At 32.5% G+C, this 20,148-nt stretch overlaps 1 protein-coding gene across 2 annotated transcripts in view; it reads left to right on the top strand.

The window, feature by feature from the left end:
- The first annotated feature begins 1,828 nt into the window (after positions 1-1,828).
- Positions 1,829-20,148, top strand: part of LOC127703099 (uncharacterized) — a 31,970-nt gene continuing 13,650 nt past the window's right edge. Inside the window, exons 1-9 of one of the 2 annotated variants that reach the window (XM_052207526.1) lie at positions 1,829-2,595; positions 4,342-4,986; positions 7,290-7,975; positions 9,636-9,795; positions 10,791-11,585; positions 14,577-14,749; positions 15,682-15,847; positions 17,445-17,527; positions 18,983-19,034. In XM_052207526.1, coding sequence (XP_052063486.1) covers positions 1,953-2,595; positions 4,342-4,986; positions 7,290-7,975; positions 9,636-9,795; positions 10,791-11,585; positions 14,577-14,749; positions 15,682-15,847; positions 17,445-17,527; positions 18,983-19,034 — 3,403 coding nt within the window. In that variant the 5' untranslated portion in view covers positions 1,829-1,952. Of the gene's footprint in view, positions 2,596-4,216; positions 4,987-7,289; positions 7,976-9,635; positions 9,796-10,790; positions 11,586-14,576; positions 14,750-15,681; positions 15,848-17,444; positions 17,528-18,982; positions 19,035-20,148 lie in introns of those variants that run through there. The other variant, XM_052207528.1, reaches the window with a different exon arrangement.

Genomic DNA, 20,148 nt, shown 5'->3' with positions numbered 1-20,148 from the left:
AGTTTTAAATTATATCTTTATGATAGAAACCGTATCGACCGTACAAGACTCTCATGGGTAGTGAAGGTCGTTAAATATAAACCCCGTCGTCGCCGTAACACTTTAAAGACAAATACATAAATAGTCTGAAAGAAATAAAACCAGAGCGGCCTAAACAGGACGGCCATAATCGTTTACGGTCAATTTTGTTTTAGTTATAGATGTTACGTATAATTTTTATACTGAAAATCTGAACTGAGTTGTATCATTAATATCACAATGGTACCGAACACTGACTACTGAACGGACTTTAAAGAATAGTTATTTTTGCCGTTTTAATTCACTGGTTTTGACACTTGATGCTGTGATACTAGTACTGACTTTATCATTCCCTGGCCCGGACACTTGACGATGTGATATTAGTACCAACTTTGTCATTACCTGGCTTTGACACTTGACGATGTGATATTAGTCCCGACTTTGTCATTTCTATGCTTTGATACTTAATTCTGTGATATTAGTCTCGACTTTATCATTCCCTGGCTTTGACACTAGATGCTATGATATTAGTATCGGCTTTGTCATTCCATGACTCTGACACTTGATGCTGTGATATTAGTACAAGCTTTGACACTTGATGCTGTGATATTAGTACCGACTTTGAAACTCCCAGGCTTTGACACATTGATAATGTGACATTTATACTGACTTTGAAACTCCCAGGCTTTGATTATGTAGCATCAGGCATATTCGTACCTTTCAGACGATGAAAATGTACCCAAATTCTGAGTTCACTCGGGGCTACCGGTAATATTATAAGGTACATGTATGGCAGCAAAGCTTGATATGCTTGCCCAGTTGATACACATGGTCTTACTGTGTTTTAAGTTTATGTGTTTTCGCTCCAATATGCTTGTCTGTTACTACATGGACGTACGTTGCTTTAAAGTAATTTAGAAAAAAAAAGTTGAATATTATGTTTTTATACTTAAATGGCTAAATTTTACAATAAAACACGTGTACATGGACTTTCTTTTAAAAGAAAATCCTTTATCTTATCCAAATCTTCAGAAATATACAACTATTGAATTATTGTCTTCCCGTACTCTAATTTACGGACAGCTTTAACTCTCGTTAGAATTTTGGCAACAGTACAGCGCAAGTGCAAATGGAAACCCGTGATGAACGAAAAGGTTAACTATCGTGGGAGGAAAAAAGTGTTAATTGATTCTAAAAAAATTAAATACACTTAATCATTTAATAACTATTATGGCAAATCAACAAAAGGAAAGGCATGGAAAATATAGAAGAAAAAACAACATATGAATATCGCTCTATCATTTCACTTATATTGAAAGTGTTCAATGGTTCTGTGTTGATTGTTTATCAAAGTTACGATGGGTAAACCTCGGCAACAAAACCCAAAAGTTAATAATTAGCAGCCATATTTTTCGAGCAAAATATCACCGAATGAAATATTTTTTATCAGCGAAACGTTATGGATTTGTAAAAAATGTAAAAAAAATACGTGCTCATAGGGTTTAGTTTAGTATATATGCATGCATGGTTCAATAATTCCCTTAACATTATAAAAGTTATAAATACCGTGAAGAAACTCGTTTCATATAACTGTTTAAAGGACATCCGAATACCAGTAATTACCTCTTATTTGTAATTACAGATTTTTTATTATTCATATTGAATTTAAATATCTATTTCTTTTTATCAAAAACACGTAACTTTAAATGTTGAACAAATTAGGATTTCTATAGACCTGGCTATACGGTTACCAATGTACGGTTATGATTTTGCAAAAACAGATATAACACACACTTGAAATATCTTTGGAGTTTTAAATTCATTTATTGTGCATTGCATGCCAATGACTCAACTTGTAAAATAATCGTAAATAATTTGTATTTATCTCATCATAAAAGTACCATGTAATTACATAATGACTTTGTTTACGATCTATGTTGACAAAACTTCTTTTTCTTTCTTCAGTCTTTTTGATCAAACTGACAATGTCACAGTTAGACCAGGGCAGTATATTATTTTTGAGATGTTCGGAGAAAGATTCCTGTATTCCTATTTCAAATGTTTTCTCAATCTTTGAAAATTTTAATCTCGTTCCAACTGAACACATTCTCGACAAGGTCAGTTTCAAAGACCTGTTGCTTATAACAAATCGTTCAGATCAGATTGTTTTGATGTACTGTGACCATTTGAAGTCAAAGTTGGAAACGATTCTACAGTGCTTGAAATATAACAAAACAGTTATTGCTGGAAATTTCAAAGAGACATCGATTGAAAATACCTACGATTTCATAAATTTTCCGGTTACTGATGTCGACAGTCTTGCAAGTTATGTTCACGCCAATTTCAATTATGAAGGAATGTCACACAGACGTGAGAAGAAACAAAATTCAACAGAAAATAATGGAAGCAATGAAATTGAACAACACACAGACAAACCTATTGTTGATGTCTGTAAACCTCCAAATACGAACGAGTTAACAGAACCTGATGTAGTCAGTATTGATGATGACCAAGCTAAAAAGGGTTGTTTGCTTTATATTCCAGAAGAGTGCTCTTTGAATTCCGACATAATAACAGGTTTGTACTGACACACAAAAACACTCGATAATTTTGAAATTTTTCACATTACATCAATACTATATATCTATACTTATCGTTGGAATATTGCAAAACCATTTCCTTTTGAACGTCCTTTTGGTTAATTATTTTTTTCTCTCTATATCTAAGATTTTCAGATACTTTGTTTTAAAACATTAATTATAATTAACACGTATTATTGCCGGTTATAATACCTGTTCGATTTTATTAACACAATCTCATATGGCACCAACAACTTACATATGTATTACAATTTTGACAAAAATGAATATCAGTTAAGCCAAATAAAAGCATGGTCTCCTTCTTATTCGTTCAGTAACTATCATGTGCATGTCATAAGGATCTTACATCAGTGTTACACATGTGTGGTCGACTCTGATATTGGTTGACAAAGATTGCCAGTTTGTCTGCAGAATGTAGGTGATTCTCCTCGGGTACACTGCCATCTTCCACCCATATAAACAGGCCATCATGATATAGTCAAGGTTGCTGAACGTGGCGTATAAGTCCAACAAACCAAAAACCAAAGAGAGGTTACACATGTGTATTCGAAATGAGTTATTTTAATAGGATGTAGTGGGTTCATTCATTTGTCTATTATACTGCATCAATGTTTGTAAAGTTTGGAATATACCGGTAATATTTCTGGACTAATTGATATATTGCTGTGGACAGTGGTTATCACTTTTCACCAGAAACTTCAGCTCCTTAATTGCCAGTCTTTAGACTCTAGAGCTATTATTAATAAGAGTTAGTTTCCATTCGTTATATTCATTGATTGTTAGTTGCTTAACGTCCAGTGGCAATTATTCCATGCATGTTCAGGACAGACCTTCGTTATAAGCAGTACTGATACTGGTTTCCTGTAATAAAGAACCACAGCAATATTGTTAATTCTCAAATAAACATTCGGCATTAAAAAAATAAATATACTGGAAAATCAAGTAAGCAAATTGTGGGCCTTCGTGGCATTATGTTGTTTTCTACTCATTGGTTGGGTTGTTGGCCCTTTGATACATCCCCGTTTCCATTCTCTATTCTATGCTGCAAGAAGAAATTACTCGAAATGTATCCTTCTCGCCATTGCTCTTGACTGTTGCGAATCCGTTCTTCTTCCCACCAAAGGACGAATCCGTTCTTCTTCCCATCAAAGGACGAATCCGTTCTTCTTCCCACCAAAGGACAATTTGTATCTTATTATGAAACGACTTCGTGGAAAAGTCTGCGATACTTCACTTGTGGGAATTATAATCAGGTATTGTACGAGTGAGTGAAATACTTAGGTGCAATATTACGTAATTATATTGAAAATTAATACAATTTTCCTCTATTATGCTTTAAAACGACCGTGGTAATCAATGCATTGACAATTTGACGACAAAAAAGTAAGACCTCTGTGAATTGGATGTAAATATAACTTTATTCAATTTCTTTATATACTTTAAAATAACGGACAATAACTTCCCGGTTGTATATGACAAACTAACAACAAATCGTAGCATTTAACTATTCAATATAAAACTATTCAACAGATCTTTACGCTTTACATGCAATGTAATTATATATTTTTGACCTATGAATTCAATAAGCTTATAGCTTACCTTTGGATATATATTAGTTTAAAAGGTATTTATGTACTTTGTTAACAAGCTTTCCGTGAATTTAGTAATTTCTCATAGAGACATCCTCAGTGTGTATCCTAAGATTCAACTTCGTTCTTTTAAGATGGAATATCCAATGAAGTTAGACCTACACCAGACCTAAACTGTAGAATGGAAAGCACAAGCTACGTTAATACGGATTCTTATCAAGTATGTGTTATGAGATGTTTTCTACTAGACAGATGTACATTGGCTTCAAACCTCCATTCGACCCTCGAGCACCATGATTTGACAACTACAGACTTCGTTGTGGAAGCAGATGCTTTAAATGTAGAAGTACCAAGAATAGTAGAACAGTCAGATTTCATAATTCTGGTTATCTGTAAACATCTACAACAAAACATTCGAAAAATAAAGAGATACCTACAGGATGCGAATAATAAGGTGATTATTTCTGGTGATCTTCATGGACTTCAAACCAAACAAATATTCCACGGTTTCAAACTCTTTACGATAAGTGATGACAAACTTATCGCGTCTTCCGTCAAAACAACACTTTCTGCTAAAAGAGAAAGAAAAGAAGAATTATTCTACAAACAACACTCTGCATCAGATTACGATGACCTGAGCAGTATTGACGGAACTTTTAAAAAACAAACTTTAAGGCATTTCAAACATTCACATTGTGGGTTCGTTCATTCGTCTACATTAGAACCAGGAGAAAATAATAGAGGGACATTCCTTTTGGCCAAAGCTTGCTTCCCATCTGGTAAGTTACTATGTAAACCTAGTTTAAGGGAATTAGATAAAAAATCCAATTGTACTAAAAAGGTAAGATCAGTAAATATGGATTTTTATAGTGTTCAGGAGTTCTGCTTCCCATCCATCCATATTTAACTAGTCTAACGTGAAGCGTCTTAAAGTAGATAGCCATTGTTAAATTAATCCTCCGACTACTGAAAATCTATCGAGGCTGCCATCTTGGATTTTTTGCTTGTTTTCTATGTCACTTATCATATGTTTTTAGATTTTTTAAAAAGATTTAGAAAAAAATGAGAATTTATTATCATTACTTGGAAAAGCACTTTTTGGTTTTTGTGTCGTTCTGAAAGATATATAATTTTTGAAAACAGTAAACGTATTGGACTTATTCACGTACCAAAGATGCTGTGATTTTGACTGGGAGATTAAATAATTTTGCGCAGATACTTTAGTTGAATATTTCTGTAAATTGAACAATTACAGAGTTTTTATGAAATAAAGATAATCAAGAACGGATATACTGGTTTTCATTTCTTTTTAAACTTTCCTTAAGCGATTTATTCTTAAAATAATTTCCATCAAAATAGAAAGTTGTCAATTCATATCGAATGGGCAAATATTGATTTTCACTTAGAATATGCAACCTACTAACCACAATTGTATAGATTGTTTAAATTTTGAACCCCATTTTTTTCGGGAAAATATACAATGACCTTTATCTTATAAATGAATTTCAATTTCTATACATTTATTTTCTTCCAGGAAGATGAAAAACAAATCTTGCATATCGAAATTTTAGTGTTTAAATCACTTTTATATGTGATGAAAAGGCATATTTTGTTACGAAAAATATACGGAAGTGTTTGTATCCGTATTCAATGAACTTTTGATGTAATCCGAAACTGAGTTATCTCCAAAGAATTGATACAAGGCGAAATTGTTCCTGTATGAATTTTCCTTACTCCTCTGATCGAACAAATTTACTGAATACGCCACCTACAAATACAACATTATATATGTATTAAAGAACCCAAAGTTAACCAAAGAACATTTTTCTAAAGGATAATCAAGTACAGAAAAAAAATAACAACAATTCAAGATAACAGAATACTACAAATTGAACTGCAAAATAAGAGCACAAACGTCACTTAACAAATATTCCATGTTTTTGTTAAATAAAAAAAAGTCTAAGGATACCAAGGAGAAAATAATAAAAGAAGGAATGACACCATACACACAAATATCTAGATGAAGAATAACAATAAAGGCGATTTTCTTTTGATCTATTGTTTTATTCAATGAGAGTCCTACTCCTCAACCCCAATACCATTTATTTTTCTAAACATTGGTTAACAAAAAAATACCGAGAAAATAGAATATTGAGCAACACGACCCATATCAAAGAAAATTCAAAAGGGGTTCCGCAGAACTTTTTCTTTAGAAGCTATTTCTTGGTCTTGAAGATTAGCTTATGTACAAGTTTCATAACAATCCATGAAGGTTTAACAAATTATTGATGACTGAAAAATTTCAACCTCGACTAAATATGAATATTACCAGTTACTGTAAAAAAAATAAGTCCATTTATTAGTAAAATACGGAATAGAAAATAAATAGTTTCATAAATTTGCTCTGGATACTGTCTTTTGGTCATAAACAAGCTTCTGTTCAAATTTTATAAAATTCCATAAAGGTTTGACAAAGTTATAAATTTCTAAAAAAAACTTTAACCACAGACTGAACCTAAATATTGACGCTGAAGACGGAATCTAGGATCGCGATGTCTCGTTTTCACACTCCAGTGGTCCTGTCAGGTAAACAGTCCTGCTCAACACGTTTAAACTCTCATGTTAAAATCCGGTTAATCCGTCTAGGAGGACGGATCAAATACATAGTCAGTTCTTGAAGATTTTCCACAACTGTCGTGATAACCAAAATAGGGCGGGGGGGGGGGGGATAATACCATAGGGCAATAAAAAAACTGCAAGACGAAGACAAACATGCAAAGACATGTTAAAAAACGACGGAGTGAGAAACAACATGCACTAAAATACCATACAGAAAACTACAGACCGAGCAACATTAACCCCACCAACAACCGGAAGTGAACTCACTTGCTCCAAAAGTATCAGCAACATCTGCCACAAAAGACCTGAGTGAAAATACTGTTTAATGTTGCTACATTAACATGAAAACGTTATCATTAAAGAGTTTCTATTGTCGTAATAAGACATAATAACAAATTATTTAGCTAAGATACTTGTTTTGATTTTTGAATATATCTAAATAGAATAGTTTCTACTTGATTAGTTTTAGTACGTTCCGATTCATTAGACAATCTCAAAAGACGCTTTTACATTGTTGGAGTAGAAGAGAAGAAAGAGTTGATCAAACAAGTACAGAATGTAACATTAAAGTCGCTACGTATGAGTTCTGATTATCTTGGGTTGATAACATTGCTTGGGATTGCTGATTATAACATCCAGGAAAATATTATTGTAACTTTGAACCAGTTACAACTAGAAGACAATATAATGAATAGATGTTTACGGGCGAACGATCTCTTCATAGCCGCAAAGTGGTTATTAGGAATAGTAAAAGCTAATTTCGGAGACTCTCATATCATGATAAACCTATTACCTGTTGTACTAGATACTATTTCTATGCTGTATTTGTCAACATTGACTATAACATTACTTGACGAGAAAGTCAAAGGTGAAATTGAATCATTCTGTGCAGAATCAGACCAATCTTTGCGAAGCCTAGTAGCGAATCACATAGCAGGGAATAAAGATGCATTGTCAGGTTTGATACATTCGCTTCTAGTACTCCTTGTAGATTTCAAATCAAGAGTCGGAGTTTCAACGTCGTTGAAAATTGGAAACTTAAAAGATGCGTTGATGATTCAAGAAAATAGAAGTCGCATATTACGAGACTTTCAAAACACCATGTGCTTCCTCGAACAGTATACATGCCTCGCTTTCGTTGCAAATCAGGTAAGTTGACAAACATCTTTTTACATGTATCTGTCAATATTCAAATGTGGCAAACATTGCCAGTAAGGATAAACAAACACTCTTCTGATAAAATGTTCATTCAAGACTAGCTATTTTATTTGAAAAAAGACAAAATAAATGATTCAAAGCCCTTTCATTGTTGAGAGAAAACAAGTCACGTTTCTGGTATGTACATATATAATACACATGTAATGTATATGTATCTCATCAAGTATTTTTTTCAAAATTTGAAGAACATTCGATGATCTGTTTATTTCCGGACTTCAGAATATTTTTCTGTACTATGATTTTTTTCAATGTTTCAATCAATTTGAGATGAATGAACAGTTAGGACATGAGGATACCAATCCAAATTTTAAATTATATTACTTGTACAAATACAAGCTCTGTTACAAACAGGAGAGGAATTTGTATAAGTGATTGCGTGTCCATTGTTTTCCAATCCCTGTACGTGTTTATTTATTTGTTTTCTGAATAAAACAAACAAAAAAGTCGTGACACCCTATTTGTACTGTTAAAATAAATTTAAAAATGTTAAATCCAAGCAGTTGATAGCTACAAAAGGTTATATCTTTCAAAGTATACTTGAATAAGGTATTGGTTTTCTCTTTGCGAAGGCTGTACGATGACCTCTCATATATCAACAATCATTTAAACTTTGGTGAATAGTTGTCTCATTGGCAATCATATCACATCTCATTATTTTAATATTGTCATTTTTTTGTTTATTATTATTATCTTATTGAAAAGGTTACTGCGTACCTCTGTTAGATAATTTGATAGTGGATATTGCTTCATTTTTAGTATCTACTTGATTCTCTCCTTAAGCTTGCATATTGTACCTGAAAAGATGGAAAATGTTTAATCAAGATACAAAATCCCTGCATGCACTTGACAAAACCAGAAACAAAAGAACGACGCTTTAGTTGCTGTTCTTCATCTCACAGTCGTGGTGAAGCCTTCAACACGAAGCAAAAACGCAAACTTTACACAATGTCAACTGTCACTAGCACCGGTTTTGCTTTGACTACATCAATGGATAAAAGCTCAAAAATACGGGGTACTTTTAAAACAAACAACAGACTAAAACGAAAAGAATATATAGAAGAACTATAATAATTTGCTCGAAAATTTTTATAACCACATTTTATTAACCAAAACAATATAATTATTATGACATTCAGTTACACACCAGTAAGATTTGAAAGATAATTGCTTTATCGTGTCGCTTGATAGCGAAGCGTCTAACAACTAGGACCAATTCTGTCGTATGGCGTCGTCGTTGTCGTCCATGTCTTACGCGTCACACTTTCATCTGTTAATACGCAATATATTTTCTTGAAAGAGGCTCGACAGAATTCAATCAAACTTGCACAGATTCGTGTACAGGGCATGACGTTGTGCACCTGCTTATAAATTTTTGATCAAATGCTATTAGAACTTTTGATCAAATGATTTTAGAATTTTTGATCAAATGCTATTAAAATGTTTGATCAGACAAATTTATGGGGTTTCCCAAATCAAAACTAGGACTTTGACATTTCTGCATATATTTTTTGGATACGGCAAGCGTTACGTCTCTCTTGGATTGATCACACAATTTTATATACAAGAATGTCTGGATGTTTGAATATTATAGGTAATGAAAACAGTGGATATGGAAATCACAGAATTTTTCGATCAGCTTATTCGTCAGTTATTGAGAAAGGCAAGACGGAAACAAAAGATAAACGATGTCTTATTTTCAGTCCTTCATCTTGTAACTAAAACAGTATTGTTACGATTAGGAAAGGATATAGGTAAGATTATTATAATTCACTTCATAATTTTTGTGGGAAATTTGCTTCAAAATTTGTTTTAAAAGCAAAGAGATTGATAAATGTTTGGATTTACTTTGAGGTCTCATAAAGTTTATATAGTATTTGACTGTTTAAATATACGGATTGAGAGGATAAGTTATATTCAATGTTAATGAAAGGTTCTTGTTTAGCTTTCAGTTGTATCAAAGGGCTAAAAAGTCAGCTTTTAAATCAGTAGAATGTAAGGATTATATCGTTTAACATTTCAAAATAAAATATAATTTCATGTCTACCATATTGGAGCATTGATGTAGTGTTTAAGAAAAGTTTGATTGATTTCAAAAGAGGTTTAATATTCGGATATTTCACCTGCAATGTTTGGTGGGTTCGTGTTGCTAAGTGACGTGTAGGCTTTTGTTTGTCTTTTCGTTTTTTTCATGGTTTTGTCGATCTCTCTTCGACTCTATATTAGTTTCGATTCTCCATTGGTGTCTTTCGTTTCTTTTTTTTTTGCCGACGATATTGTTTTTATTTTGCTTGATAGAAATGGAAACGATAAAAGCTTACAAAACATATAATAATCGTTAAACATGGGTTGGGCGGAAAAAAAGGAAAAATTCCCCCTTCCAAAGCTGGCCGTTAGGTTTAAGGGACAACACAATGCTTTTGTCGTCAACTTTATAATTTTTTTTTGATAGCTGATAAAAAAAAGTTTTAAAAATACTGAATACTGACCTTATTTTTAGCTAATCAAAAACTTTCTTGATATTTCAAAACAATTTCTGGAACAAACAAAACTTTCTTCATCCCCTACTCAAAGGTATTTATAATGCCACAGGTTAGACTTTTGTTTTGATCATAACTAGCTTATTTCTGCATAAAAAGTTTGTTTGAAATAAAAGTGTAGGCCAAGAAAGTTACTTTTTTATGGTGCATATTAGCTATTTTGAGGACAAAAATGAATTCATATTACTAAAATATCTAATTTATTTCAGATGTTGATTTCCAAAGAACGCCATCTCAATTGAGTTGGAAACTCGCAAAAATGTTAAATCTTTTCCTTGACAATGACAGAATTGGACTTTCTCTGCGTAAACGGTTACTCGTCATGATAGAACCCTTGTTGTTGAGTAGCAGTCAACAAATTATTGTCAACATCATATATTTACTACGTAAACATGATGTAAAATCAGATGAAATTAGACAGAGGTTTGTCAAAACAATCAGCTTAAAACTGCATCCCATCAATTTTAAGATAAGAATTGGTAGTGTTGAAATAGGTGAAGATTTTAAACCTGAGTGGGTAGATTATGAAGGAACAATGGCAGATTCTACCATTGTGACTATGCACATGCTTTTACCGACTCTCAACGCGCTCTCGAAGAGTGACGTAGAGGAGTATATACTGAAATCAAAGAAGTATGAAACAGATCGTCACACCAGTGCACTACAAGTTCTCCATTCGTTGCATGAAGGTGTAACTCATCGATGCATAATGCAATTGTTTGCGTTCCAGTGTCGTCCAATACCGTTATTTTATGTAACTGAAAAGTCGAGAGATCCCGATCTGTTAACTTATTTATTAAACAGTAGACATGTTGAAAATCAGTTACAGACGCACCGACTATTAGAACTAGTTGTGGACATTATAGAAGCTGTGATGTTCTTACATACACACAAAACCGTTCACAGAAATTTGACCTGTTCAGCATTTAGCATACGACATCAAGGAAAGACGGTGTTCTTACATGACTTCAGTCTTGCGACAAGTCAAACTAGCGATATTGCAGGTAAATAACTTATATCATGCCTTTTAAAATTTAATACAAAAACATACTAGCCAGCAAGCCAGCCAGGAAAAAAGCAAGTTAAAAACACATAAAATATAACTTAAGATTGTAAACAGGTTGACACATTTTGAAAATCAAAACCATTCTTGTTTATTTCTGTTATCTGACAAAGTAACTATCAGTACTGCCTTTTAAAATGTTTAACCAAATAATGAGTTAGGCTAACATTTTCCTTCTAGAACCGTTACTTCTTCGTTTTCAAAAACAAATCTGAAATGTTATTTTTTTCTTTATCTGAGACTATCAAAACCCTCAAGAAAGCGAAGTTCTAAACAAGGAAAACACAACTTTGATAATTTATATCATAATAATTAAATTTAAACGACTCGATGATGATGACCATGAGATATCCAAATAAAATATTAAACAAAAGATCAATAATAAGTCGTAGAATTTGAGACCACATTCATATATTATTCATCTTGGGATTTTGCTGAACAGCCAATAATGAACGGGGAAAGCACATCTAAAATGGTTTTTGATGTTTAAGATAATATATAAGAGAGTTCAACTTCACAATAATTATCATAAAAATGAATATGAAGAGAGAAATGACTTCTTAAACATCAAAATCGGTTTAAACTAAATACATAAGAGTAACACGATATGCGCATTAAATCAACCAATATATGTACGAATAAAAGATTTATGGTATACGTCATAATACAGCAAACAACGACATAATAACCAAAAGACATCTATTTTCGAACATCTCCAACAATAGACAATACGTCAAACTCTAATTAATGACTCTTACTCTTAATGAGTTGTGTATAAATAGAAACTTTATAAGATTTTATATCGACATCAAAATCTCAGATAAGAAAAATCATTATAAGAACCATTGATATAAAAATAAGGAAATGAGGTAAAATTGACAATGAGAAAACTATCTACCAGAGTTCCAATGAATTGGATGTTAGCAACCATAGGCAACCGTAGGGCCTTCAACAACGACAAAAACTCATATTGTATAGTCGGCTATAAAAGGCCCCGACATGAAAAATGTGAAACAATTCAAACGAGAAAAAACCAACGGACTAATTTATAGCAAAATAATTTACTAAAAACAAATATGACAGACACGAACCAAAAAAGAACCATTGAACTACAGTCTCCTGACTCGGAACGTTCACATAAAGAATGTGGCGGGGGTTAAATATGTTTGTGAACGCGCAACCCTCCCTTAATCTTGGACAGTGGTGTAACAGCACAACATAAGAACAAACTGTAAAAATCAGTAGCAAATGGCTTCACTCAATAGATCGGTACGAGGCACAAAACAACTAACATAAAACAATAGTACAATGTAACAAAGCACCGAAATAAGAGAACTCGCAGTTACTGTAAGCTATTTTAAAGCCAATAACAACTAATAAATAAATCATGTTCTCCCAGACTATAGACCTTTGACATGGTTCCTTTCTTGGGAAATGCACATGAATATGTAGCGCAGTTCAACCAAAGTTTTTGTAAATGTTAAATGTAAGAAAAAAATGGCCTCGATTAAAGAGATGATACCAAGGTGATATTCGAACTCATAAGTCAAAGACAAACTGACAACGCCATGGCAAAAAACGGAAAACGACGAAAAGACATACAGTCTACAAAACACAACATTAGACACTCAAGACCAAGTACAATCAATTATGCATTAATATCAAACAATCTAATACATACAATCAATTATGCATTAATATCAAACAATCTAATACATACAATCAATTATGCATTAAGATCAAACAATCTAATACATACAATCAATTATGCATTAATATCAAACAATCTAATACATACAATCAATTATGCATTAAGATCAAACAATCTAATACATACAATCAATTATGCATTAAGATCAAACAATCTAATACATAAAATCAGTTATGCATTAAGATCAAACAGTCTAATACATACAATCAGTAATGCATTAGGATCAAATAATCTAATACATACAATCAAATATACATTAAGATCAAACAATTTAATACATAAAATCAATTATGCATTAAGATCAAACAGTCTTATACATAAAATCAATTATGCATTAAGATCAAACAGTCTAATACATACAATCAATTATGCATTAAGATCAAACAATCTAATACAAAAAATCAATTATGCATTAAGATCAAACAATCTAATACATAAAATCAATTATGCATTAAGATCAAACAGTCTAATACATAAAATCAAGTATGCATTAAGATCAAACAGTCTAATACATACAATCAATTATGCATTAAGATCTTACAGTCTAATACATACAATCAATTATGCATTAAGATCAAACAATCTAAAACATAAAATCAATTATGCATTAAAATCAAACAGTCTAATACATAAAATCAATTATGCATTAAGATCAAACAATCTAATACATATTATCAATTCAAACAATCTAATACATACAATCAGTTATGCATTAAGATCAACCAATCAAATACATACAATCAATTATGCATAAAGATCAAACAATCTAATACATACAATCAATTATGCATTAAGATCAAACAATCTAATACATACAATCAATTCAAACAATCAAATACATACAATCAATTATGCATTAAGATCAAACAATCTAATACATACAATCAATTATGCATAAAGATCAAACAATCTAATACATGCAATCAATTATGCATTAAGATCAAACAATCTAATACATACAATCAATTCAAACAATCTAATACATACAATCAATTATGCATTAAGATCAAACAATCTAATACAAACAACCAATTATGCATTAAGATCAAACAATCTAATACATACAATCAATTATGCATTAAGATCACACAATCTAATAAATATAATCAATTATGCATTAAGATCAAACAATCTAATACATACAATCAATTATGCATCATGATCCACCAACTTAATTAATAGTAAAGGAAAATTGAAAAGAAATAAATTTATATATTATAGAAGTGGTTGGAATTCCTGTCCTTTGGTCTTCTCCAGAAAGTATTTTAGAAGATAGGTTTGACAAACGGACGGACGCATGGATGCTTGGAAATGTCTTGTATGAAGTATTTACTCGGGGTTGTCATCCGTACACAGAGGTTTATAATACTCCAACGGATCAAATACTGGAATACGTAAGCATAAAATGAAATTCAAATTCTTTTAATTGTATACAAATATATATTTAAAAAAAAAATTGTTTGCTCAAAATTCCACGAAAAAAGTAATGCACATAATAACATGCAGTTTAATATGTTAGCATTGGCTATCACATGAGATTCTATTAAAGGATTCTGCTTATACTTTCAGTAAAATGCAAACTCCGTTTTTTAAAGTTATTTACAAAGAAGTACCAGCTCAGTTTCATTAGTGATTCTGATAACAGGAGGTATACATTGGTTAGACATGCAGTGTAAAGCGCCCGAAGAAGGGAAATAACTCACAATGCCTTCACATGCACTAACATTCGATTGAAAATTATAACATCATTCTTATCATATTGCACAGAGAAACCAACATGCTTTGTTTTTGGGTGGTTGGGGTTGCAACCATGATTTTTTAATATGATGTAACAATGCTTGAATTGCAAAAGTGTTACAAAGTAAAAGCAGTTATTTGAGATGAAAGGTAACAACATTTACTGTATAAAAACAAGGGAGAGATAAAAATCAATCATTACAAAACCTGAGTAACCTACATGCACTTGTTGGCGTGTATTTGTAGCTGAGGTCTGACTGTTCAGATATGTATAGCCTTTGACAACTGCACGTCCGAACTATAGACTTGTAGGGTATTATGAAAAACATAAAAGTCAAAGTCTTTTTCGTTGCTTTTAAGGATTAATTTTTTTATTACTCTCGACACCTTCACCAAATAATTGGCAACAGAGCTTACAAGATAATATCGATACATGTATGTAGAAAGTGGCAGGTCAAAGGTGAAACAAACATAAATATCTAATTTTGAAGTATATCACCAAGCAAAACTATCATCAGTAGCAATGGGTACACTGTTGTGTTTTAAGATAATAATAGCACAAGTAACATGAATCCTCTTTTATGTTAAGATATTGTTCAGTCATCTGAAGTTGTACAAGTGGCCATGTATCCCGAACGAAGTACACAATGCAATACTAGGGTTAACACAAACACAGCCAAGTGATAGATCGGACATTTCAGCGATAAAAACAAAAATGGGATTGCTGTTGAACGACGAAAAATTCAAAGTTCAAGGTATTTATGCTGGTCTTTTATTACAAGTATGTAAAGTAAGTTTATTATGTTTATAGACAAGCTACTTCTAAGAACATCTTGTGTTGGCAAGTATCTTATATAGATATAAGAAGATATGGTATGAGTGCCAATGAGACAACTCTCCATCCAAGTCAAAATTTATAAAAGTAAACCATTATAGGTCAAAGTGCGGTCTTTAACCGTGAGCCTTGGCTCACACCGAACAGCAAGCTATAAAGGGCCCCAAAACATTACTAGTGTAAAACCATTCAAACGGGAAAACCAACGGTCTAATCTACATAAAAAATGAGAAACAAGAAACACTTATGAACCACATCAACAAACGACAACTACTGAACATCAGATTCCTGACTTAGGACAGGTGCAAACAATTGCAGCGGGTTTAAACGTTTTAATGGTACCAAACCTTCACCCTTATCTGAAACAATACAAGACACACTATAAAATATCAATTGAAATGGCGTCACTCAATCAAAAGACATATTAACACCAGTGAACATAGTCTGAACAAATAAATTTAATCTATGATAAAATGTAAATACAAAATAGATAAACTAAGGGAAGAATAATAAAAGTAACATGTTATACTGCTGTGAAATGTTAAACAATTTAAGAAAAACAATACGCCTGGTTAAATTCATGTAAAGCTTCCATATCCGATGTCAAATATATTTGCTTGCGTATGTTTCTAATACACGTAGCTATCTTTTGTCGGTTGCAATATGAATCGACTGATATTCTGATAAATATTCTATCAGGCAAAGTTTACCTTAAATGAATTTTGCTATTCAATTAATTTTTAGTTCCGTTTTGGTCGAAAAGCTCTCAATGTTTGTAGGTATTCATACACGAGGGTCTACATGGAGTTTACAGCATAGAGAATAATGGGTACAAAGTGCAGAATATAGGAAAAACAATATTAAGAATAGAGAAAAAAAAATAAAGAATAGATAATAATGGGCAAAACAAAAAAAGAAAAGAGAAAAATGGCCTAAAAAATTAAAGAATAATGAAGTGAAGGACCCCATCCAGACCCTCATATGATACATCACTGTATTTCAAATGTTTCGGTTTGAGCGTTCCAGGTGACCCGGATGCACGAAAGTGCATAAAGTTTTATTTACATTCATCTATCCTGACTCTTTAGGAGGTCGGTTTTTAGAAGATGGCATAGAAATCTTGGATGAAACAATTCTTAAATCTTCCTAAGTAGCCTTTGCTCAAAAAATTGCGCGCAGCAATCATATAACAATGCTACTTAAGGCGCAACACGTGTTTATGGAATAATCTTCATCGGGTACACTTTAGGTCAAAATGTAAGGACGGCTAGCACGTTGATGGACGACAATAGTTAATGTACCTATAGATCTACAATGTGGAGCGAAGTCTTAAAACATAGTTATTGATGCTAACGATGCATGTATCTGTAAAATACAAACTTATTCATTTTTTAGTGTTCCTACTTTGGTTTGTCAGTGCTCAAGTTTGGTGAAGATATTTAAACATTAATTTTAATTAAACACAAAACGAAACTAATAGTCCACTCTGATTTTTTAGTCTAAATGTACTTCTTCAGGTTCAAAAATCAGTGTTCCACTCAACACAAAACAAAGCCAAGAATTGCCACAACTGGATATGAATCAAGGAAATCCTGAAATTGTAAGTTTTAAATAGTAAAATAATTAACCTGTGCAAAACTTTCGGAATTATAATATTTGAATGAAAATAAAGCATTAACTAATAAAAATTACAAGATACATAAATAAACATTCTGTATAATTTGCGCATTTCTGGTCCGTGGTGCACTTAACCGAAAACATGGAATCCGAAAGTATCAAAGGTCAAGTAGCCATTACCGTAAACTAACTTTAAAGCAATCTGATTAAAATACATATCCTGTGCCCAAGCTTAGCTTACAAGGATCTGACTACTCTCAGTTTTACCTTCTGTTCTGGTAATTATTACATCAGCCAATGAAATCATAGCCTTCAAATTAGAAGGTGTGTTACTCCGATAAAACCAGAGGATCCCGAAAGGTCTTTAAAACAGAAAATAGAACGCAGCGTTTTCAGATCCTTGTAAGCCAAGCTTGAACACAGGATCTGTATTTAAATCAGATTGACTTTAAAGACGCGATAAAGAGAAAAAAAAACAGGTAAAAACTTTCGGTTGGAGGATAACATAAGAATTTTTAAAATTTTGATTTACGTTGGATTTTTACGTCATGTGCTATAACATCAAAGTTGCACTTGTCTGATTTTATATATATTCCATCTTCATGCCTTATATATCATGTGCTGTGTTACAACTCTAGATTCTACTGACGAGGAAAGATAACACTAGGCCACCGAAAGCTGAATTTTTAGTTTAGTCTAGGTGGCCGAGTGGTCTAGAGCGCTGAACACAGTGCAGGCGGTGTTGTCTCAGTATCCCTATAGCATGAGTTCGAATCCCAGCGAGGGAAGAACAAAAATTTGCTTCCGCAAATTTGCAGAATTAACATTGTTGTGCTGATATTTAGAGTAATTATGAATATAATGTGTGTTTTCAGCCGTGTATCACCTTCACTGGTGATCCAATGCATGGATCTCTCGTAGAGTTGTCACTTGTTTAGACGTACTTATCGTATAATTATTTCTGTGACTGCATCTGCCTAATATATCATGTACTGTGTTACAACTCTAGATTCTACTGACGAGGAAAGGTAACACTAGGCCACCGAAAGCTGAATTTTTAATTAAGTTTAGGTGGCCGAGTGGTCTAGAGCGCTGGACACAGTGGTATTAAATTAATAATAAAGATCCATTTTGTTACATCTTGTGACCCGTTTATTTGGCAATCGCCAATGGCAGTCAGCAGGGTTTAAGAACATCTGTTGTTTGATCTGTTAGTCAAATGCGTTTTGTTTTTAAATAAAAATGTACTTTTTCACTTTTTTTGTCTTTTTGAAAATGTTGTTTGTGCTATATATATATATACATATATCTGGCATGAACAACATTACGGCTTCAGGGTTTGATATAGGAAGTGTTTACATTAAAGTTGCAGCAGTAAATTAAGGATGCACCAAATGTCTTATTTAACATAAGGTAATATCGGTTTCTTTTTCCTTAGGAAGTACCAAAACTGATTTATCAGCTGAAGTGTATTCACGGTGGATCAAGTAGTAAGTATGGAAATAGTTGTTAATGCGGTTCATAAACCATTATTGCTTCAAAGACAAAAAACCGACATTTTACTTGTTCTGCTTTTTCACTGTTACAGTAAATAGTGAATTTTAATTTATCAAAAACCTCATTTATAGTTTGCAGACGTCCCACAGAAAAAAATTGGAATCTTCGGTTTGTGAAATGTTTGAACAACTAGTTTTTTTTTCTTAATGGTATTTAATGTCAGAAACTTTCATCTAGCTTTCAGTAACTGCGAGTACTCGTACTCAGTGTCTATTTTTTTCTATTTTATTTGTTTTTATGCCTAGTACCGATCTTTTTGAGTTAAGCCAATTGCAAAAGAGAGGCGAACGATACCAAAGGGTCATTCAAACTCCTAAGTCGAAAATAAACTGACAACGCCATGGCAAAAAAAAAAGAAAAAAAGACCAAAAGACAAACAACAGTATACATAAAACAACACCTAAACCACGAACCCCACCAAACTGATTGCAACTGAGTTTTATAGTTTCTTCTTATGTTGTGCTGTTTGGGCCGTTTATATCAGACTATACGGTATGGGTTTTCTCATTGTTGAAAGACGTACGGTGGCCTATAATTGCTTATATCCGCTTCATTTGAACCCTGGTGGAAAGTCGTCTCATTGGCAATCATACAACATCTCCTTACTTTTATATTAAATCTGAACAATTTAAGCAAAGATATATATGCATGCAGTGATATTTTCTCAAATCAATGTTTGAAATTGAAGACATGACTGTTATAAAACTTAATAAAATTGAGAATGTGATCATATGAAAATCAAGTACAATCCCTCCCGTTAGGGGTTTAGTATCATACCATCATAAAATATATGAGAAGAACATAACCCGTATCTAAAATACATATTCTCTTAATTTTAATTTTTAATTTTTTAGAGTTATAGACAATGTTACAACCTTTCTCATCAGAATATGTTTTGTCAAACTGATGGGGTATGAATGGGCGTTGGGCTAAATCAAAATAAAGCCATAGCCACGCATCACTTGTGCTTTTAATGTTATCAAGTAAAATTTGAGTGGGATGACACGCTTTTGGGCTGTGGGAGGGGTTAAAGGAATGTGGGATGTT

Source organism: Mytilus californianus, unplaced genomic scaffold, assembly GCF_021869535.1.
Source record: "Mytilus californianus isolate M0D057914Y unplaced genomic scaffold, xbMytCali1.0.p SCAF_5, whole genome shotgun sequence".
Lineage (NCBI taxonomy): Eukaryota > Metazoa > Mollusca > Bivalvia > Mytilida > Mytilidae > Mytilus > Mytilus californianus.
Note: the sequence above shows the minus strand (reverse complement) of the source record. Positions and strands in the feature narration are given on the sequence as shown.